The 22,841-nt window shown below is 42.4% G+C and overlaps 3 protein-coding genes across 5 annotated transcripts; all 3 read left to right on the top strand.

Moving 5' to 3' along the window:
- Positions 1-1,203: 1,203 nt before the first annotated feature.
- Positions 1,204-3,302, top strand: LOC110490516 (H-2 class II histocompatibility antigen, A-Q alpha chain). The gene is made up of 5 exons (XM_036966803.1): positions 1,204-1,419; positions 1,735-1,905; positions 2,119-2,382; positions 2,502-2,783; positions 2,972-3,302. The coding sequence occupies exons 2-5, from the start codon at positions 1,848-1,850 to the stop codon at positions 3,100-3,102; spliced, it is 735 nt and encodes a 244-aa protein (XP_036822698.1). The 5' UTR covers positions 1,204-1,419; positions 1,735-1,847; the 3' UTR covers positions 3,103-3,302.
- LOC110535585 (H-2 class II histocompatibility antigen, E-S beta chain-like) lies at positions 2,972-9,753 on the top strand. Of its 3 annotated transcripts, none has more exons than XM_036966801.1 (4): positions 2,972-3,074; positions 7,237-7,509; positions 7,636-7,917; positions 8,032-9,753. In XM_036966801.1, the coding sequence occupies exons 2-4, from the start codon at positions 7,260-7,262 to the stop codon at positions 8,292-8,294; spliced, it is 795 nt and encodes a 264-aa protein (XP_036822696.1). In that variant the 5' UTR covers positions 2,972-3,074; positions 7,237-7,259; the 3' UTR covers positions 8,295-9,753. The 3 variants fall into 3 exon arrangements, with proteins under 3 accessions (XP_036822696.1, XP_036822689.1, XP_036822687.1); XM_036966794.1 differs by lacking the exon at positions 2,972-3,074 and adding an exon at positions 4,240-4,818; XM_036966792.1 differs by lacking the exon at positions 2,972-3,074 and adding an exon at positions 4,859-5,045.
- Positions 9,754-9,860: 107 nt separating this feature from the next.
- LOC110535576 (cytoplasmic dynein 1 light intermediate chain 1) lies at positions 9,861-21,400 on the top strand. The gene is made up of 13 exons (XM_036966782.1): positions 9,861-10,015; positions 10,185-10,258; positions 13,694-13,810; positions 13,992-14,222; positions 14,442-14,611; positions 14,864-14,957; positions 15,204-15,339; positions 15,466-15,577; positions 16,049-16,108; positions 16,310-16,354; positions 16,554-16,644; positions 18,453-18,563; positions 20,490-21,400. The coding sequence occupies exons 1-13, from the start codon at positions 9,927-9,929 to the stop codon at positions 20,570-20,572; spliced, it is 1,413 nt and encodes a 470-aa protein (XP_036822677.1). The 5' UTR covers positions 9,861-9,926; the 3' UTR covers positions 20,573-21,400.
- The last annotated feature ends 1,441 nt before the right edge of the window (positions 21,401-22,841 follow it).

Raw genomic sequence — 22,841 nt, 5'->3', positions numbered from 1 at the left:
GGTGGTTGTGGTATATGGCCAATATCCCACGGCTAAGGGCTGTATCCAGGCACTCCTCTTTGCGCATAAGAACAGCTCTTGCCGTGGTATATTGGCCATAAGCTACACCCCTTTGTGCCTTATTGCTTAAATATAGTGCCATAGTCCTCTATAAACGTTGCTACGAACAAAAGGCGTACGTCACTTTAAGCAAACTTTGATTTATAAAAAAACAAACTTGACGGGAGAATGTGCGGTCCTCAATGGACACTTTGGCCCACATGTACACGCACTAACTCGAGAAATGAGAAACTGCGACTCCGATGGCAGAAGGATGGAATCTCAAGAAACGCTTTAAAATTAATACCAATGTGTGAAATAAATCGAAATATTACCTCATGGTATGAGTTACCTGGAGTTCACACACGAAAGACACGATTTAGGATAAATACAAACGGAGATATGTTTTTGCAAAGAACCCCTCATGTTGTCCAGTTTAATCGGGAATCATTTAATTGGATCTGTAATTATTAAACAATACATGCATGTTATGAAATGTATTCTCATAAATACTAATGGAAACAGTCCAAATTCTGTTTAAACTGAAGCCGTTCACGATGCCTCAGTCGGGCAGATACGAGTACACGGTTTCATATTGTTATCACATGTTCGTTGCGCAGAACTGTCCATGTGATAATGGCCCTGTCATTGTCAGTTACAATCAGGGTAATTACCACACCTGAAGGTGTTACGCAATTGGGTAGCTTTGACAATCAAATGGATGGGTATTAAAACGCATGCAATTACAATGTGTAATGACGCACAATGGCTGCTTTGGCCCTGTTGGAAGATTTGGCGAGAGCGATTTATCAGAGACCAGCAAGATCTACTGGCCAATGATAAGGAATGGCTTATGAGCTGGTTCCCATTACCAAGAGCTGTTCTCTTGGATCTGTGTTGTAGTGGGCCCAGCTTTACAGAGAAGCACCAGCAGAAACAAAGCCGTGCCTGCACTTAAACTCCTTGGCAACCTCGTTAATAGCGTTGATGGTGTCTGTTTGCTTTTGCAGGACTGCATCTGTGGGGACACGGCCGCTGGAGGGTTGACGCACAAGGTGCAGTGGAGACGCCGGGGCTGGGGACACTCAGCTCCTGCTCCGCCACCGATCGACCCCACTGGAACACTCAGCTCCTGCTCCGCCACCGACCGACCCCACTGGAACACGCAGACTAAAAACAATAGAATGTGTAAATGTTTAAACAACTTGAATGCATCTGCTTTATTATTTTCAAACGTGTGAATACTATTTACGTACCTGAATCATCCGGTGCGTCTTGCATGTCCGTGTCCCCCTCCGTCACTACTCAGGGGGGATTCCCCTATAATACCGGCAAGGGGGTTGAACTCCGGTGTCCTTTCCTCCGCCGTGGCAGAACACTGTAAGGCGATGCACCTTTTGACCTCCACTTTTGTCGGACCACCTTTTCATTTCTGAGCCAGTAGCATTCACAGCGTCCGCCACATGTAAAAATTTCGAGTTGATTGTGATTTCTAACGGAAAACCGGCGTGGGACGTGCATACGCACTGTTAAAAATCTGAATATTTTTGTATGTAAACACTTTCTGTGTTTTGTCCGTACGCCACCTTTTGACGTGAATCCCCCGCCCAGTTTTATAAATGAGGCATCTGGTCTGTAAACTGTTTCCTCCTGGATACAGAGTGAGAGTGAAATAAATGTTCTGATTGGTTCTAGTCTAGGTAATGCATGTTCAGCAGTAGTATCTGTAAACGAGAGGAAGAACCAGCACTGGAGTTGTCAGTGCCTTGTTCTCGGCAGAGTTCTCCCACACGCTCACGAACTGAGAGATGAACCTCTCTGTGGCTATTGTCGTTCTTACTGCGGTCGTCTGCACTTCGGCAGAAAGTAAGTCTTTTATTGATTTTAATGCCAATTGAATTAGGGCCAGGGTCATATTAATTTATTCAAGGTACTGGGTATATGAAGTGTGATAACGGTTTAAAATAGACTTTGAACCAATATTTGGTTCAATCACTTTGTAAAGATTGAAGCTGATGTAAATGATTTGGTGTATTTATCACTCAACTGAACTTGTATGTTATCTGTTTGGGTTTCCAGTTCCTCATGAGACCGTCTATGTGCAGGGCTGTCTTGAGAATACAAAGGTGGAGGCGGAGGCAGAGCTTCAGGTGGATGGGGAGGAAGTGGTATATGCTGACTTCCAGAGTGGACAGGAAGTTTGGACATTGCCTGAGTTCCTGGGGCCATTCCCAAGCTCCACTGTTCGTAACTTCTACAAGAATGCCGTTAAAGGCAGACGATTGTGTCAGGATGCCTTGGCTCTTTGGATATTAGAAGAAAAGTGTCCACCTGAGGTAAAAGGTAAAGAGCAAATCAACTTTATGACAATAATTAAAACGAAGATAAAAGTGACATTTATTTATTACAGTGAGAGATTGATTTTAAAGCTAGTGGTTGTATCCCCCCCCCCCCCCCCCCAGATGCCCCTGAGAGCACCATCTACCCCAGGGCTGAGGAGGTGCTGGGGGTGGAGAACACCCTTATCTGCTTTGCCAATCATTTCTACCCCCCGCCTGTCAAAGTCAACTGGACCAAGAATGGCCTGGAGGTGACTGAGGGAGCGTCTCTCAGTCGGTACTATCCTAATAAAGATGGAACGTTCCACCAGTTCTCCAGCCTGAGTTTCACTCCACAGGAGGGGGATGTCTATGCCTGCACTGTGGAGCACACAGCCTTGGAGGACCCCAAAACCAGGTTCTGGGGTGAGAAACTGTTTCTCTAAATAGGGTATTTATTAAATTATATTGGGTCTTTGGAAGCCTATCAGATATAATAAAATCTGAAACTCAGGGTAATGTTTCCTCATAAACTATTGCCACTGTAATATATAATAGTTGAAATATGTATTTCTTCAATGTTTTGATGGCACCGCTCTCCTCTTGTCCCCCAGAGTATAAGATACATGAGGTGAGTGGGTCCAGTGCTGGTCCTGCTGTATTCTGTGGAGTGGGCCTGACTCTGGGACTGTTGGGAGTGGCTACCGGAACATTCCTGTACGTCAAAGGACAACAGTTTAACTGAATTGTGACATATATGAAATCTAAAAAATCGTCTTTTGCAGTTGTAGGTAAACAATGTGACAAAATTAGTGGCGTACCGCAGTTGCATATTTTTTGTTGAGGGGGGAAACAGCTAATGTCGTACAATTTGACACATTTTGCCATCGGGCAAAGAAAAATAGGCAGTTTTATAACTAATCTCATGCTATATTGCCATGAGGCTGAGAGAGAATGTTGCTGTTTTAAAGCTAATTTCCTGCAAATCTACACACATTGCCATGGGACAGAGAGAAATGTGCATTTTTTAAGCACATTTCCTGCTATTCTACACATTTTGCTCTGAGGCTGAGAGAAAAGGTTGAAGTTTAGCAGCTAATTTCCTGTCATTTTAATTTTTTTTGCCATGGCTTATGACATGTTCATATGTTATCTGGGGAGGGGGGGCTGACCTTCAGGGCGTACCCACCTTTTCTTTTGGAGAGGAGGAGGGGGTGGCTGACCTCCAGGAAGTACCCACCTTTTCTTTTGGAGAGAGAGGGGGGGGGGGGGTACGCCAGTGCAAATATGAACTACTCTGTAACGGTTTAATTTTTTGCCTGTCAATAAAATATTAAATATTTTTTCGGAACAATCAAAGGTATCATAAATATGCACCCAACCTGGGATGTTTAACAATAATAGACACATAAATGGATCACAGCCATTAATCGTTCCCGTCTTACATTGTACACTGCAAGTGGGTAATTCCCCCCTCTGTCATCAATACTTACATGATCACAAACTTTAATGTCATTTCACCATTTACTACTAACTATCAGTTGTGTGGTAAACAGGAGGAAGTATGAAGTTTTTATACAATGTACTGAAACTGAGTGAGAATGGGAGAGCATGTCTGAGCTTGTGGGACCAATACCATAGAAACTCAAACAAGACTGTAAAGTAGTAGGTTGGTTAATATTTACACACAGTGACAGGAATAAGAGTTTTATTGTATGCAATAATTGGTATGGGACTTTGCCTGGTGTCAAATCAATAATCATAAACAGGGTCGGGTAGGTTACTTTCTAAATGTAATCCGTTACTAGATAAGTGTCATTGTAATCCGTAGCGTAACTTTTGAGTTACCCAAACTAACATTACGTTCAGTTACTTTTGCATTACTTTCCCTTTAATAAAGAGGCGTTAGAAAAATACAAAGGATCCATCCAACACATTTGGTGTGTCATAGTGGTCTCTGACTTCTGGTCATTCTCGCTCAGGCGGACAAACTTAAACTTGCACAATTCTTCAACGCTGAATTGAATGAAATTGAGAAAACAAAGTGTCAATATATTTTTTCACAAACATCGATTCTGAATTTAAAAGTAATTTGAGAAGTAATCTAGTTTTTCAAAATAATCTGTAATCTGATTGCAATATTTTAGCTGGTAATGTAATTACACATCAGTCATGAATTGCAGTGCTTTGTGATATGCTTAGTGAGAGAGAGAGAGCATAACAATATAACAAATGACTTCCTGAAAGACATTAGAGCTGTTTCACTACTGGACTGACATTGGTCCATCCAATCTGATTCCTCATTCTGTTCCGTTCCGTTATAGACACAGGCCAACATTAACCACATAGAGACACAGAAGGAGGTATCTAACTCTGTTCTTGTTCTGAGAAGTAAACATGTCTGTGCTGAATCTCTCGTCCATCCACCTATTGCTTCTCTTCTCCTCTCTGTCTGGAGTAGGTGAGTAAAAATCTGCTCCTGTCCTATAGTTGTGATCAGGTTTGACAGGAACCACAGAATGACTTTGAATTGATCAAGGTACACAAAGTCAGTCCAAAGTCTCAGTTATCGTCTTGAGCTTTGCAAAATGACTGCCATTATAGACACTTGTAGTGGTGAGATAGTCAAAATGAATGCTGTTGTTTGTGGTCTCTGTACAGAGAGACTGAAGGGATTGAAGTCCAGTGGTGAGATAGTCAACATTAATGCTGTTGTTTGTGGTCTCTGTACAGAGAGACTGAAGGGATTGAAGTCTAGTGGTGAGATAGTCAACATTAATGCTGTTGTTTGTGGTCTCTGTACAGAGAGACTGAAGGGATTGAAGTCTAGTGGTGAGATAGTCAACATTAATGCTGTTGTTTGTGGTCTCTGTACAGAGAGACTGAAGGGATTGAAGTCTAGTGGTGAGATAGTCAACATTAATGCTGTTGTTTGTGGTCTCTGTACAGAGAGACTGAAGGGATTGAAGTCTAGTGGTGGAAAAAGCACCCACTTGTGATACATGAGTAAAAATATAGATACCTTTTTAATAAAAAGTTACTGAAGTAAAAGTGGAAGTCACCTAGTAAAATACTACTTCAGTAAACGTCTAAAAGTATTTGGTTCTAAATATACTTAAGTATCAAAGTAAATATCATTTCTAAAATATGCTTAAATATCAAAAGTAAAAGTATAAATCATTTCAAATTCCTTATATTATGCAAAGCAGACGGCACCATTTTCTTGTTTTTAAAATTGACAGATATCCAGGGGCACACTCCAACACTCAGACATCATTTACAAATGACGCATTTATGTTTAGTGAGTCTGCCAGATCAGAGGCAGTAGATGACCATGTGTTCTCTTGACAAGTGTGTGAATTGGACCATGTTCCTGTCCTGCTAAGCATTCAAAATGTAACGAATAATTTTGGGTGTCAGGGAAAATGTATGGAGTGAAAAGTACATTATTTTCTTTAGGAATAACTCCAGTATGTATTGATATAATTTCACAGGATTTGTTTTTGGATGGAAGCTGTAGAGATTGGTAAAAAATGGCCAAATGTAGCCAAATATCTTATTCATCCATTTTTTTTTTTTAACATTACATGACCTGGTATGATGGTGGGTTGATCAGTTATACAGTTTAAAGCTGTTGTTTTTGCCTGGGGTTTTGCCCAAATTTGACTTTTAAAGTAACTGTCCAGTGTTTCCAGATTTCTATCAAATATGATATATAATTAATTACAATAAGTGTGAAATCGTTTTCCATACAGTTTTGGAAGGGTGTGGGTGTACCCCATCAACAGAATGGTGTGGGTGTACCCCATCAACAGAATGGTGTGGGTGTACCCCATCAACAGAATGGTGTGGGTGTACCCCATCAACAGAATGGTGTGGGTGTACCCCATCAACAGAATGGTGTGGGTGTACCCCATCAACAGAATGGTGTGGGTGTACCCCATCAACAGAATGGTGTGGGTGTACCCCAACAACAGAATGGTGTGGGTGTACCCCATCAACATAATGGTGTGGGTGTACCCCATCAACAGAATGGTGTGCGTGTACCCCAACAACAGAATGAGTTAACAGAATATTCACTTTTAAAAGGGAGATTTTCACTGGACAGTTACTTTAAAATGGCAACATTTTCTCTCAGCCTCATGTCAAAATGTGTAGAGTAGCAGGAAACCTGCTTTAAAACTGAAGGGAAAAAATCTGAAGAATAGCATGAGGTGAGCTATAAAAGAGCATTTTTTTTCTCTGCCCAAAATGTGTAGAATTGCAAGAAATCACCTTACTAACTTCAACATTGTCTCTGATTTATGACAAAATGTGTAGAATAGCAGTATAAAGCTGCAATTTTTTTCTCTTAGCTGTTTCCCCCCCCCAAAGTTTGTTTTCCCTAAAAATTATATTCATTTTTTTTATTTTGGGGGGAGGGGCCTTCAACTTTCCACTTATACTGTGTTTTCAAAATACCCTTCCAAATATCCCTCAAAATAACCCTAAAGAGAGGCATAATAAGTGATGTCAAGCTGTGTACAATCGCAGGAAATGCATTTTAAAATGTCCAAAAACATTGCAGGGGAGGACCCCCTGGTCTGCTGTTCGCCCCCCCCCCTCCCCCTCCAATAACTACACTACAATTTCACCCTTGATTTAAGTATATAGTGGCCAAAGTGTGTCATCCTCTGCGTTCTTGTAATCGTGCACTAAACATGTTTGTATTTTGATAAAGAATTATTCCATCTTATAATATTTCTATAGACAAAGATACATAAAGAGTGAAATCCACAGAATGTATTTGTTTTCTCTGGTCTGTTGATCAGATGATATTATGAAAGAAGAAAAAGGAGACCTCCAGATCTCATCTTGTTTGTGACTGTTTATTTGACAGATGGCTATTTTGGACACTTTGAGATGAGGTGTCGGTTCAGCTCCGAGGAGCCCCGTGATATTGAGTTTCTGCTGCAGGTCTACGGCAACAAGAAGTTACTGGGACAATACAACAGCACAACAGAGAAATGTACGGTCTACACACAATGGATGAAGAACTTCACTGAAACGGCCTGCAAAGGCCCTGCTTTTCTGGCCGCGAGGAGAGACGAAATTAAGAAATACTGCAGCAGCAACGTTCCTGTGGTGTATGGGTACTTACTAGATAAGGCAGGTGAGTGAATGAGTACATACTCAATGGTAGTGATAAGGAGGAGTACATACTAGATGAGATAGATGAACATCATGAAAAGAGCATGAGGCGAGCCCTGAAGAACCCAGTATGTTCTTCCCTCTCCAGTTGAGCCCTACGTCAGGCTGAGGTCAGTCGAGCCGTTCAGTACCAGACACCTGGCCATGCTCGTGTGCAGCGCCTACGACTTCTACCCCAAACCAATCAGAGTGACGTGGCTGAGGGACGGACAGGAAGTGACCTCAAATGTGACTTCCACAGAGGAGCTGGTCAATGGGGATTGGACCTACCAGATCCACTCGCACCTGGAGTACACACCCACACCTGGAGAGAGAATCGCCTGTATGGTGGAGCACTTCAGCCTCACTGAGCCCAAACTGTATGACTGGGGTAAGTGTGTGTGTGGACTTGGAGTGTCTGAATGAGATACGAGTGCTTTGGGAGGGAGGGTTTATAAGTCTATGTATTATTAGATGTATGTCTTAATTGTTTGTGTGATTACAGACCCCTCCATGCCGGGTCCTGAGAAGAATAAGATGGTGATCGGGGCCTGTGGGCTGCTGCTGGGGGTGGTCTTTATAGCAGCTGGACTGATCTACTACAGGAAGAAATCTACTGGCGAGGAGACACAGGCTATTCTATGTCACAACAACCAAATACTTTTCAAGTCCAAATTTGAAATGCAACTTTATCTTTTTCGTTCTCTTTCAGAAGGACGAGTGTTGGTGCCGACCATGGCGCTGCCAGAAATTTATGGCACCATCTAGTGGTTCTGCCTTCTGAAGGTTGTGATCTGAACCCACTTAATTAGTCTGGGTACCAGTCTTTTTAGCTAACATTCCACTCCTTGTTGCCTTTTCCGTGACATATGCCAAGGAGGTCAAGTAGTGGAATGTCAGCTAAAAAGACTGGTACCCAGACTACCACTTAATCATTCCAAGCACAATGTCTTCTCAGTCTCCCAGGCCTTTTGCATTGGAGGAGAGGTTGCAGCCAGAAACTCCCAAGGCCCTTCTATGGGGATCAGAATCCCGGCATTCTGATCAAGAGTTTACCACCGAGTGGCCAACTTGATCAAATCTATGTCCACATCCTGTGCGTTTGAGACGTTAGATCTAGGATATGATTTTGTAAGGAATTTTCAGATGCGACAAACAAGATTGGTTTATGGAATTGTTCATCCTTAGGTTTTGATTCTAATTCTTGTTTCTATTGGCAACTGATGTTATTGTTAACTTGGCTTTGTCTTTTATTAAAATAGTTTTATTTTGCAGTTTTCATTTGTTTGGGTATTTGTTGATAGATTCGCAAGGGGTAGGCTAGACGCTGCCAGATCTTACAACACCTAGATAGGTATTTTACCTTTCAGCTAACCACATATGTTATAGCAATCTGACAGTCGATGACAAGTCGATGGACACAGTCGACAGTCGATGACGTGGCATGCAACCGTTCGTTGATTCATGCAACGTCTTAGCAGTGGAAAGCAACCATACCGTCTGATATTCCACGTCTTTCAGCCAATCAGCATCCAGAAGCCAAACTACCCAGTTTATAAATGTCTATATTAGTGAAAAGCTATATAAGGCTATAAGTCAAATTACTTCCTCTCATGCTTTCCCTTCCTTCATGGACACTTATGCAAAAAATAAAATAAAATAATGAAAGCCATTTGAAAGTAAACATCCTCCATATTGTTTTCACTCATCCTTTGCTTTCAGATCAGTGCAAATCAAGGAAAGGAGGCTAAGAAACAGGAAAGGAGGCTAGGCTAGGACATAGGAAAAGAGGTTAGGCTAGGTCACAGGAAAGGAGGCTAGGACACAGAAGTCTAGCACCAGCAGACACGCCGTGCCAGAGGATTGGTTTGCGTTCCAGGTCATCTTTTTTTGCAGTCACAATTTGCTCAATAAGATTGCTGTATCTTATTCATGTGGTTCCTGATCCTTTCTACAGTCCAGACGTTGTTCCTGTGGTTCTACAGTCCAGACGTTGTTCCTGTAGTTCTACAGTCCAGACGTTGTGACGCTCATCTAAAAAGCGTGACTGCAGAAAAAGATGACATACAAGTTGGAAGACAACTTGAAAGTAAAATGTCAATTTCAAAAAATATATCAATGCAACTTTTTCCATTCCGAGCAGACACAGATTGTATAACTGCATAATTTAATCATTTATCATTTTGTACATACCCGTATTTAAAATGTCTCCTTCACTCTGTGCATGGTGCTGCACAGATCTGCTGGAAGTTGATTATTTTTAGATCAGTGATTCTGCGTGGCTTCCTTGTTTTGAACTTGCCGTGACCGCAGCGCTTATAAATGAGGGCATCTGGAACGCGCCCTTTATTATGCCAATTCAAACATCCGGGCACTTAATCCATTCAAGGCTGATAGAAGATGGCTTCGACAGTGAGAATTACGTCAACTGCAAATACACTAAATTCTATAGAAAATCAAACCAGCGACGAGGATGGCCAGAATTTATGGTGAATATTGGTCCTGAACTATACAATAATATGTCTTAAGAAAGGCCTGGCTCGCCTGTCAGAGCCACTTTGAATGGTTTTAGAAAAATCTGGTTCTAGGGAGTAGCGCATCTGAATAGCAGGGATACGGGTGCTTGGTATTTGTCTGATGTCATTGTCTCTCTTGCAGGTCCTCTATTTTGAGTGAGGTATCGACGCGTTCACGGTCAAAATTGCCGTCTGGGAAAAATGTTCTTATTATGGGTAAGCCTATTTAATTTTCTGCTTGCGTTGTGTAATATTGGCACGGGATGGACCACCTGCTCCCTCCGCTACTTCAGAGTGTGCGGGATGCTAGACAAGGAGTGCCTCTCACCACGCGTTCTGTATTCCATTACAATGTCAATAACAGACAGTATTGGACCATTGTTGCGAGGTTTGAGAACCAATTGATTATTAACCGAATTATGGCAGGCTATTGTTGAATGCATTTATAACAGCACCGCTTATAATTGTCCAACAAAATATGGACAGTGTTTCATAGACGACTAAAAATGGCAATTTCTGCAGGTCAGATCGGATCTGATCCGATCACATTGAAAGAGTGATTATAATCAACACCTGCTAGTTTTATCTGTAAAATAAATCCCTCAACAAGCAAATGAGATTACATATATTTCTTATCTGGTCGACTAGTGGTATACAGTGCCTTCAGAAAGTATTCACACCCCTTGACTTTTTCCACATTTTGTTATTGCAGCCTGAATTTAAAATGGATTACATTTAAATTTGTTGGTCACTGGCCTACACACAATACCCCATAATGTAACAGTGGAAGTATGTTTTTTGAAATGTACCAAAAATGACCAATAAGTTTTGGTGTAAAAATGTGCTTAACAAGTCACATAATAAGTTGCATGGAGTCACTCTGTGTGCAAAGTGTTTAACATGATTTTTGAATCTCTGTAACCCACACCTACAATTATCCCTCAGTTGAGCAGTGAATTTCAAACACAGATTCAAATACAGAAACACAAAGGTTTTCCAATTCCGAAAGCAGACATTGAATATCCCGTTGAAACATGGTGAAGTTATTCATTACTGGATGATGTATCAATACACCCAGTCACTACAAAGATACAGGCGTCCTTCCTAACTCAGTGATGGTGAAGACGTCTCTTTTTACTGACTCCGATCTTTGACCCGTTCAGATGAACAATCATTTTGTTCATTTGAGTCAGTAAGAGCCAATTTATGCTTTATCCCAAATATGGTCGGAGGCATATTTGTGACTCAAATATGGAAATTCCGGAGGCCCGCAGAGGCCAAATTGAGCTCTGTACCGCATCGCCGTGCTCCGCTCAAATTCTGTAATTATGTGGATGGCTCCGCATTTACGTGATTGGTTGGCGGTAGGTGAGGGCGATAAGTCCTGTGTATACACAAACTCACATCCTTAACAACAGCTCTACGACAAACGATGAACTGAAGACTGTCATTCACAGTAGGGGGCTTACTGGAGCTGTCATTTGTGACTGAGACTTGTAAATGTGTGCTTTTAAACAATGTACATTTTGTTAATTGCTAGGCATACAAATTACATTATTTCTTGATACATTTGAAACGAGGTCCATCTAGCTGTGGCTGCTACCGGACTAGATTGTGAACGACTCTTGGCGGGATGCATTGCTTGACTGCCGTGAGAGTTCAGTCGTTCACGAACTGCAGCCGACCAAACGATTCGTTCTCAAGTTCGAGTTTGCTGAGCAGAGGCTGTGTATGGTTTGGTTCTACTAAGCTGTGTCCATCTTAACATTAAATCAATTCAATGCAGTCATTCTTGCACCATACGACCAATTATCAGTTCTAGACATGTCTGTCTTCTCTGTGCTCAGGATTTATTTTCCTGTGCAAGTATGACAGACAGTTGGGGGTTGGAGGCACGTCTCTGGAGCTGCTGAGCCGGAGGAGCGTGTATGAAAGGCGCTGCTTGGTCATTCCGACGTCTGCATTGGCCTTGCAGCATTTATGGTGACACAGCCTCTGCAGAAGTCAGGGCATTCATACTTCTTGAGCTTCACCGAGCAGCACAGACCTGTTGTGAAGGAAGTTGTCAAGGAAGTGAGTTTGTGTTTACAGGACCTCCCACCCTCGCCTATCGTCAAACAATCATGTCAATGCGGAGCTACAGTTGAAGTCGGAAGTTTACATACACCTTAGCCAAAGACATTTAAACTCAGTTTTTCACAATTCCTGACATTTAAATCCAAGTTTGAATCCCAACCTCGTTTTAATGGTGTTCTTTGGCTTGAAAGCCTCCCCCTTTTTCCTCCAAACATAACGATGGTCATTATAGCCAAACAGTTCTATTTTTGTTTCATCAGACCAGAGGACATTACTCCAAAAAGTAAAATCTTTGTCCCCATGTGCAGTTGCAAACCGCAGTCTGGCTTTTTTATGGCGGTTTTTGAGCAGTGGCTTCTTCCTTGCTGAGCGGCCTTTCAGATTATGTCAATATAGGACTCGTTTTACTGTGGATATAGATACTTTTGTACCTGTTTTCTCCAGCATCTTCACAAGGTCCTTTGCTGTTGTTCTGGGATTTATTTGCACTTTTCGCACCAAAGTACGTTCATCTCTAGGAGAACGTATGACAGCTGCATGGTCCCATGGTGTTTATACTTGCATACTATTGTTTGTACAGATGAACGTGGTACCTTCAGGCATTTGGAAATTGCAGAATAACAATATTCCTACATTCTGTTTGCAATAATGCACTGTTTGGGGCAAATCCAACACAACACTGAGTACCGCTCTTAAAATTTTCAAGCATAGGGGTGGCTGCATCATGTTATGAGAATGCTTGTCATTAGCAAGGACTAGGGAGTTTTCTTTATGATAAAGATAAATGTAATGGAGCTAAGCAGTGGCAAAATCCTGGAGGAAAACCTGGTTCAGTCTGCTTTCCAGTAGACACTGAGAGATGGTCACCTTTCAGCAGGACAATAACCTAAAATACAAGGCCAAATATACACTGGAGTTGCTTACCAAGATGACATTGAATGTTACTGAGTGGCCTAGTTAAAGTTTTGACTTAGCAAGACTTGAAAATGGCTGTCTACCAATGATCAACAATCAACTTGACAGAACTTGAAGAACTTAAAAAATAGTTATGTGCAAATGTTGTGCAATCCAGGTGGGAATAATTCTTAAACTGAAATCGCTCACTGCTGTAATCGCTGCCAAAGGTGATTCTAACATGTTTTCAACCCACTGAGTCAATACATCTAATCAAGAGATTTATTTATTTATTTATTTATTTATATATATATATATCTCTTTTATTTTACAAATGTTAGAATTTTTCTTCCACTTTGACATTACAGAATATTTTGTGCAGATCGTTTACAAAAAAGGTCAATTACATCAATCTTAATCCCACTTTGTAACACAACAACATGTTGAAAAAGATGAAGGGGTGTGAGTATTTTCTGAAGGTATTGTATTGGCCCTGCATATAGGCCTAACTGATTTTGTGAGCTATAGCTGCATTGATGCAAAATGATATACTTTTATAGGCCTAGAGCACTGGCCACAGCAGGCAGCTGACCTAAAGGCCTAATGTAGGCTATAACGGATTTGAATGATTTTGCTTAGCATGCAGTTTACCTGCACGTATGCGTTTCATGTATGCTACAGGTGAGACGGGGGCAGGGAAGACCACTCTCATAGCCAAACTGCAGGGAGTTGAAGAATACATGAAAGGCAGAGGACTGGAGTACCTGTACTTTAACGTTCACGATGATGACATCGATGGTAAGTGTGTCTTTTGGACATAATGAGAAAACAAAGGTGATCAAGTTTGATGATTTGTTTTAGTTCATAATATAGCTTGGGCATCAGTGTATGATGGGTCAGTAACGATCAATAGGATAGCCTTGTACAATTTCTCCTTTTTGGTGTGATTTGACCCCAAACTGTGTGTGTGTGTGTGCAGATCATGCTATGTGTAACGCATGGATTCTGGACGGTGACCTGTACCACAAAGGCCTCCAGAAGTTTGCTGTGTGTGGGGAGAACATGGCCGACACTATGGCCCTGCTGGTAGTGGACATGTCCAGGCCGTGGACGGTGCTGGACTCTCTGCAGAAGTGGGCCAGTGTGCTACGAGAACACATCGACAAGCTCAGAGTCAACCCAGAGACACTGAGGGACATGGAACAGAGATGTACGTCTATGAATCTGAGAGAGAGACGTTCTTACTTTATAACATTAAAGACTTGAAATAGCTACTTCAACAGTATTTCTTTAAAACTTTAAGTAGCCATGCAACTATACTGTAAACTATAAAGTTAATTGAGATTAATTTTTCGGAGTTTGAAATAAAAAGGGTAAAATAGCAATCGCTGTAAAACGGAATCTCTTCCACCATCTCCCCTACCGCTAGTGGTCCGACAGTTCCAGGAGTACACAGAGCCAGGGGGCGACCACAGCGCCTCTCCCAAGAGGAGGAACCCCGTGGCTGGGGAGGCTGAGGAGGAGTGTGTGGTGCTCCCCTTGGGAGAGAACACACTCACACACAACCTGGGCGTGCCTGTTATGGTGGTGTGTACAAAGGTAAGGTGAGCAAAGCTCTGGCATTAGGGAAAGAAATTAACTTGCCTTGTTAACTCAACTTATCAAAGGAGACTTTCTGTGGCAGTGGTATGGTTTCTTTATTCATGTGTATAAAGGACGGAAAATCTGTCATTTTGTTTTACACTATTTCTCATCTTCGCTTTCAATTTCTTTTTCATTCTTGTCTTGTGTGGCTTACCCTCTCTGTCTCTCAGTATTCTCTTTCCCTCTCTTCACTTCCCTCCTTTGCAGTGTGACACGTTTCTCAGTCTAGAGAAAGAGCATGACTACCGGGAAGAACACTTTGACTTCATCCAGTCTCACATCCGACACTTCTGCTTGCAGTGTATCCTTCTGCCTCACCGACTGCTTTTCTGCCCTAAGAGTTGGCATTCCTCTGGCGTTATTCTTTCAAACTAATGGATTTTCATATTTTCTTAGATGTACCAACAATGTGCAGGCACCAGTTTCAGGTTGTTCTTTCTTGTGTGAAGTGAGCATGTTTTTTCTGAGCTAGGTAGTAGAGGGGTCTTTAAGATATCGTTGGCCATTCTAGCAATAATACCATCCTTGACAAGTGGTGGTCTCTCAGATGGCGCAGCGCTGCTGTACACGTCAATGAAGGAAAACAAAAACCTAGACCTATTGTATAAATACCTGGTCCATAGATTATACGGGTTTCCCTTTGACATGCTGGCCCAGGTGGTGGACAAAGACTCAGTATTCATGTAAGTGTGACTCTGTGTTCTCACTAATGAAACATTTAGCCTTTTTCTCATGTGCTGTTCACAATGACATTAGTTGTTTTTTTTATATATATATTGTGTATGCTTCTGTGGTTCATTGTCTTCCAGCCCATCAGGATGGGATAATGAAAAAAAGGTTGCCATTTTATATGAAAACTTTCAGTCGTTGAAAAGGGAAGACAAGTTTGAGGAGGTTATCGTCCAGCCTCCTGTTAGAAAGGTAATGTCACTCCCAGATCTTCTCCTTCTTATTTTTGGCACAGACATGAAGTATTAGAAACAAGTGTAACAGACCTTTTAACTGACCTACACTCCAGGGGTAGTATCTTGGAGTTGATTCAAATTGTGACTGAATCCAAAATCGTTAGCCCTGAGCAGGGTCAGAGGTTACTACTGGCATGCAGGGTTGGGGCTGTGCCTGGGTGGACTGGGGGATTCTGGGTGTTTGCTCTCTCCAGTCTTCTCCTCTGGACTTTAATGGGCCCTGGGATGAGGGGCCCATTAATCTCAAATAACATCAGATTACCAGGATGAGCCTGCCTGTACTCAGATTACAGTGCCAAGGCCAGGCAAATATGTACTTAATCGGATGTATACTAAACTAACACATTAGGATGACTTGCATGTCATTTTGTGGAGAAACGGTATATAGGTGTGTGTTTGTTTATGATGTTTGTTTTTTTTTGTGCAGTTTGTACATGAAAAGGAACTAGGTGCGGAGGACGACCAAGTGTTTCTGCTAAAGCTTCAGGTAAGGGAGAATGTACCGTTTATATTTGTACAGCTGGTATGACCCAAAACATTACTTTGATAATATTGCATAATGCTAATCTGACCTCAGCTGTGATAAGTTGAATTCTGCCAGTTGCCATATGAATTAGGTTAGAGTCTGAAGCCCTTAATAGGACTATCTGGACTCTCACACTACATGCTCTGTGTTGTCTATTAACAGACCCTGTTGTCTAAGCAGCCCCCAGCGGCAGCAGGCAGACCAGTGGTAAGTGTCTGGGGAAACATGCTACTGTAAAGGACCTAAAGAGTTCATGTAAATCTTCTGATATATGCAATTAATGATCCTCTACTCCTTCTTCTTTTCCTGTCTCTTCTCTTTCTCTCCCCTTCCTTCTCATCCTCTTCTTCTCCTCTCTACTGTTCCTGTATCATCCCTCCTTCATTCCTCCTCCATTTCATCTCAGGACACCACAAACAGAGCACCCACTGGCTCTCCACGGGTGTCAAATCGCTCGGCAACAGCAAACGTGGCCAATGTGATGCCCATGCAACCAGGTACTGAGACCATAGATCCCCGATAACTCATTCTACTGAAATGACAAAGATTAGCTTTAGCACCAGTATTAAGTTTGCACCTACTGTGCATTTGGAATTCAGACCCTTGACTTTTTACACATTTTGTTACATTGCAGCCTAATTCTAAAATGGATTTTTTTTAAAAATAATTCAATCCTAATTCATCTACACACAATACCCCATAATGACAAACTAAAACATGTTTGTAGAAGTTTTTGCCCATGTATATAAATAAAATGGAACGATCACATTTACATAAGTATTCAGACCCTTTACTCAGTACTTTGTTGAAGCACCTTTGGCAGCGACTACAGCCTTGAGTCTTCTTGGATATGACGCTTCAAGCTTGGCACACCTGTATTTGGGGAGTTTCTCCCATTCTTCTCTGCAGATCCTCTCAAGTTCTGTCAGGTTGGATGGGGAGCGTATTTTTAGGTATCTTCAGAGATGTTCGATAGGGTTCATGTCCGGGCTCTGGCTGGGCCATACAAAGACATATAGAGTGTCCTTGAGTGGAACCAGAGACTTGTCCCAAAGCCACTCCTGCATTTGTCTTGGCTGTGTGCTTAGGGATGTGGTCCTGTTGGAAGGTGAACCTTTGCCCCAGTCTGAGGTCCTGAGCGCTCTGGAGCAGGTTTTCATCAAGGCTTTCTCTGTACTTTGCTCTGTTCATCTTTCCCTCGATCCTGACTAGTCTCTCCGTCCCTGCTGCTGAAAAACAACCCCACAGCATGATACTGCCACCGCCATGCTTCACTGTTTTTATGGTACCAGAATTCTTCCAGATGTGACACTTGGTATTCAGGCCAAATAATTCAATCTTAGTTTAATCGGGCCAGAGAATCTTGTTCCTCACGGTCTGAGAGTCCTTTAGGTGCCTTTGTTCAAACTCCAAGCGGGCTGTCATGTGCCTTTTACTGAGGAGTGGCTTCCGTCTGGCCACTTGACCATAATGGCCTGATTGGTGGAGTGCTGCAGAGATGTTTGTTCTTCTGGAAGGTTCTCCCATCTCCACAGAGGAACTCTGGAGCTCTGTCAGTCACCATCAGGTTCTTGGTCACCTCCCTGACCAAGGCCCTTCTCCCGCGAATGCTCAGTTTGGCCTGGCGGCCAGCTCTAGGAAGTCTTGGTGGTTCCAAACTTCTTCCATTTAAGAATGGAGGAGGCCACTGTGTTCCTGAAGACCTTCAATGCTGCAGAAATGTTTTGGTACCCTTCCCCAGATCTGTGCCTCGACACAATCCTGTCTCGGAGCTCTACGGACAATTCCTTCAACCTCATGGCTTGTTTTTTTTCTCTGACATGCATTATCAACTGTGGGACCTTATATAGACGGGTGTCTGCCTTTCCAAATCATGTCCAATCATCAATTAAATTTACCACAGGTGGACTCCAAGTTGTAGAAACATCTCAAGGATGATCAATGAAAACAATATGCACCTGAGTTCAATTTGGAGTCTCATAGCAAAGGGTCTGAATACCTATGTAAATAAGGTATTTCTGTTTTTTTAATGTTGATTACATTTGCTAAAAATGTTAAACCAGTTTTCACTTTTTATTATGGGGTGTTGTGTGTAGATTGAGGATTTGTTTTATTCAAGCCTATTCAGTAAAAGGCTGTAACATAACAAAACATGGAAATCTGAATGCACTGTGTATTTTGTACGTAGGGAATAACACTGCTAGCCTAACTGTTATTTTTTACAAACAATACCTGCCAACCTTGTGTGTGCAAGTTCGCAGAGTAACTGAGATGTTTTGTCTCTTTGTTTTCGCTGTGCCATTAGGTGGGCAGACCAGCGAGGGCGTGCTGGCTAACTTCTTCAACAGTCTGTTGAGCAAGAAGACCGGGGAAGGGGGCGGGGCCAACAACACGCCCAGAACAGTCCGGAAGTCAGGTACTGCTCCACACATGGAAGATCTGTAACTCTTTTGTCATACACCTTCTAGTAAAGTTCTAGGGAGCACAGTGACAGGTATTCTTCCCAAAATTTCCACAGAAAGACTTGAAATAGAAAACATCCATTCTGTCATCTCACTGTAAGTCCGTCACTGTGTGGTTGTTTAGGTGCACTGTGCACGTGTGTGTTCTGTCCCCCTGATCTCTCCTTTATTAGACTGACTCGCACTCCTTCCATTGTCTTTATTAGCGGTTCTAAACCTCAGTAACTAAGCTCATAAGGCTATATTCTTTAAGAGTTGTTGGTGTAATAGAGAATTTCCATGAGAACTAGAAGGTGAGCAGTCATTGATCAAATCAATCCTGTTTAATACAAGTTCCATCTGGCCTTCTCTAAGCAGGCCCTATGTTCTAACCTCACAACACCAGTGTTCTGTGAACACCCACCGCCGAGAGGCTTGTAGGAAGTCACCGCATCATCTGCTAGTGCTACAGAATACAATAACAACCAGTGTCCTCGTACCTCCAGTCTGGCATCAATCACTATCAACAGATATGAGCACATCCATAACATTCAGTATCAAGTCTAGTGACCAGCAACCCATAAACAACGAGTGTCCTAAATAAAACACTCTAAATCATGTGTTTTACATAAAGGGAGAACATATAAATAAGTATTGTGGTAATATGAACTTTATTCATCTGAAATATTCCCATTACAAATGGCTCCATATGCTGGATCAAACTGGACATAAGTTCAGAGATGGATGGATGTACCAATCTTACACGGAACAAAAATATATAAATACAACATGCAACAATTTAAAAGATTTTACAAAGTTACAGTTCACAAAAGGAAATCAGTCAATTGAAATAAATGCATTATGCCCTAATCTATGGATTTCACATAACTGGGGATACAGATATACATCTGTTGGTCACAGTAGTTAATACTTCTGTCCTAAATGAACCTTTTTTTGTTTTTGCTGGTTTTCAACCTTCTTTTAATAATCATGACGTAATCTATACTTGTCTAATGATGTGGAGGGTAGATCAATTGATCATAACTGAGTTGTCAATACGGATTGTATTTTAGAGCCCCCCGTGTGTGTGTGTGTGTATGTGTGTGTTAGTGGATGCTGGCCCTGCCAGTTCGGTGTATCATGTAACTCTCCTGCATGCGTTCATATTCACGGAGCGTGCTCACTCTGTTGCCATATTACCATTGAACAAACCCTTATTTTATGTTGTACTTGGTCAATTAGACCGAACGACCTGTTTCCCTGCCCTTGTGTTGCCTTATTTGAATGCCTGCGCACACAGAGCCTGCCTGGCCCAAATGAGTGGCTGGGTGCTCCATCGGCTCCCCAGACGTCAGGCAGGTCTGCCACTAACAGACAGCACAGAGCTCATGTCCTCCATATCCTCTCTGGTTGTAGACCTGTCCCTGGGTCTTAGTATGTCCCTGGGTCTTAGTATGTCCCTGGGTCTTAGTATGTCCCTGGGTCTTAGTATGTCCCTGGGTCTTAGTATGTCCCTGGGTCTTAGTATGTCCCTGAGTCTTAGTATGTCCCTGGGTCTTTGTATGTCCCTGGGTCTTTGTATGTCCCTGGGTCTTTGTATGTCCCTGGGTCTTTGTATGTCCCTGGGTCTTTGTATGTCCCTGGGTCTTTGTATGTCTCTGGGTCTTTGTATGTCTCTGGGTCTTTGTATGTCTCTGGGTCTTCACGGCCTTAGTAGTTGGTCACAACTAATTTCTTTGTTTTCAGAATTGAATGTATCAGTTTGTTTCAAATGTGTGTTTTATTTGTCGTTTTCAAATGCTGCCACAGAGAGTACAACTGCAGACTGATCTTTGTCCCGATACTAGTAATTGGGTGAAAGTGTATTTTTAACACCTACACCTATTTTGCAAATCTTCCAGCATCAAAGGTGGGACTTGACGGTGAGCCAGAGGCGTCCTCCCCGACCTCATCCTCACCCCCAGCCGACATGGAGGAGTCCTGAACCCCCCAAACCCTAACCCTCCCCGCCACCACACACCCACACACACTCGCTGGGTCCTCTCGCTCTTTAGACCCTCGACTGTCAGATGGATCAGAAGCTGGACTGGAAACAGAACAGAGCGGTCTTGGAGCGGTTGCCGTGAGACCGAGCCTTGCATGCCAATCCGTGGAACCACCACCAAAGCAAAACAACATGGACTTACTGGAAACCATCAATGTATTATATAGAAGATAAGCTGACAGGATATTGGAGGGAAATGGAGTAAGTCTGACTCGTTGTTGCTTTATTTTACAGCAACATTAAAATGAGAGGAACTGGATATCTTGCAGGTGGTCTTGAAGCCACTGTGACAAGTGCACATCCTTGATATCACTCTGAGCACTGTGGCTGTCTGCGAGGTGTTTTCAAAGTGGAGGAGATTGATGTTTGCCATTTGTGGAGATGGGTCTTTGGTAGACAGCAGTTCCATTGTTATGTGACGTCATAATGCACTGGAACGCTGATGGATGAAGACTGCTGTACAATCAGGCAGAATGATGGAAATAGTTGGTGTTTTAGTGCTTATAATGGTCATAATCAAGGGTTCTGTTAGAACTCAAGAATCCAGAGTCAAGGATGATGCTCTAAAACCAGGGAAATTATTTATTCTTTATTTTTTTAAACTTGTGTGTTCATTTGCTTGGTTTGGATTAGGGAATAGGCAGACCTCTGGAGTGTTTTATTGGCATAGGGGAATCATCTATCACAATCTTAAAGTAGTCAAGTTCTCATGAACTATTCAACTGTTAAATCTGCCATTATTCAATAAAGCTGTTTTACTAATCAGGACTCTGCTTTTGTCTCTGTCATGTTTCTTTAGGCCTACGGTACCTCTTGCATGGTGCAATAGCCAATGGTATTGTGTAACTTACACCACTAGTGTTGAGTTGTATCCTGGTACTGGCCGGGAAGTCTGAAATACGAAAAGGAGACGAGGTCGTGGAACGGGGTGCTTAACAAAATCATCGTCGTTCAGTTTCAAATAGGGAGAAGATCTTGCCGAAACGGGGAGAAATCCAGTGGAGGTGGTTGAGCAACACTGGGCTGTGATTGGAGCAGAGATGGATAGGAAGGTCGGGAGGTTAGGATTGAGTGAGGAAGTAGGAGAGGTTGTCTGCTAAAGTTGTTTGTGATGGAAGTTTGGTGTGTTTCAATGTTAAACAGTATGAGAAGGTGCTCAAACTCCAGCAGATATGTAAAGTGTGGTTGATAGTAGCCTGCTGGATCAAACTGGACGGCAGTGGGTGAAGAGTTATTACAGGAGTTATTACAGGAGTTATTACAGGAGTTATTACAGGAGTTATTACAGGAGTTATTACAGGAGTTATTACAGGAGTTATTACAGGAGTTATTACAGGAGTTATTACAGGAGTTATTACAGGAGTTATTACAGGAGTTATTACAGGAGTTATTACAGGAGTTATTACCGGAGTTCCAGAAATTGTGAACATGCCAGAAATAAAGGACCACTTGAAGGTCGGCTCTCTTATTGAGGCAAAGCACCTCCAGATGGGAGCAAGGTGGATAGCTTGTCAGTGCTACTATTGGTATTGCCAGGAACAGTTAGGATTCGGTATGAGTTACTATGTGTGAACATATGTTCCGACACCAATGCGTTGCTGTAACTGTCAAAGGTTTGGGCGTGTGGTGTGTAAAGGCAAACGGAGATGTGGGGGGGGGACATGCATACGTGGAGACGGTCCAGTTAAAGTGCTGGAACTGTGGGGAGGCGCCCATAGTGTGACGTATGGGGCTTGTTCAGTGGTGTAAAGACCGGTGCAAGGGCAGCAGGTGAGGAGTGAGCGTAACATCTCATATGCAGAAGCAGTGAAGGTAGTTCAGGCAGAAACAATCGAGGCACTGATGAGAGCAGGTATGCCAGGGCTGATTGGGATGCAGGTTGGGCCAGATGTAGAGAGCAGAATGGGGGAGAACACAAGAATGGTAGTAGACATGAGGAAGGTTGTTACATTTGTGACCGCAGCAATCAATTGCACAGAAAAAGGACAATCAAAGACTATGCAGATACAGATCATAGTGGATGGAGCAGGCAGTGAGGTATCTTGGGATCACAGGACTGACAGGGGAAAATGTACAAGATGACCTCAATAAGATTGAGAATCAGTCCAGCCAGGAATCATGTATTGGTTAATTTTCATTATGGTGTTAATCCTTCAATGGAACGCCAGAAGTTTGATGGTGAATGGGCAGGAGTTCAAACAGGTTCTTG

The sequence above is a fragment of the Oncorhynchus mykiss genome, chromosome 3 (assembly GCF_013265735.2).
Source record: "Oncorhynchus mykiss isolate Arlee chromosome 3, USDA_OmykA_1.1, whole genome shotgun sequence".
In the NCBI taxonomy this organism is placed as follows: domain Eukaryota; kingdom Metazoa; phylum Chordata; class Actinopteri; order Salmoniformes; family Salmonidae; genus Oncorhynchus; species Oncorhynchus mykiss.
Note: the sequence above shows the minus strand (reverse complement) of the source record. Positions and strands in the feature narration are given on the sequence as shown.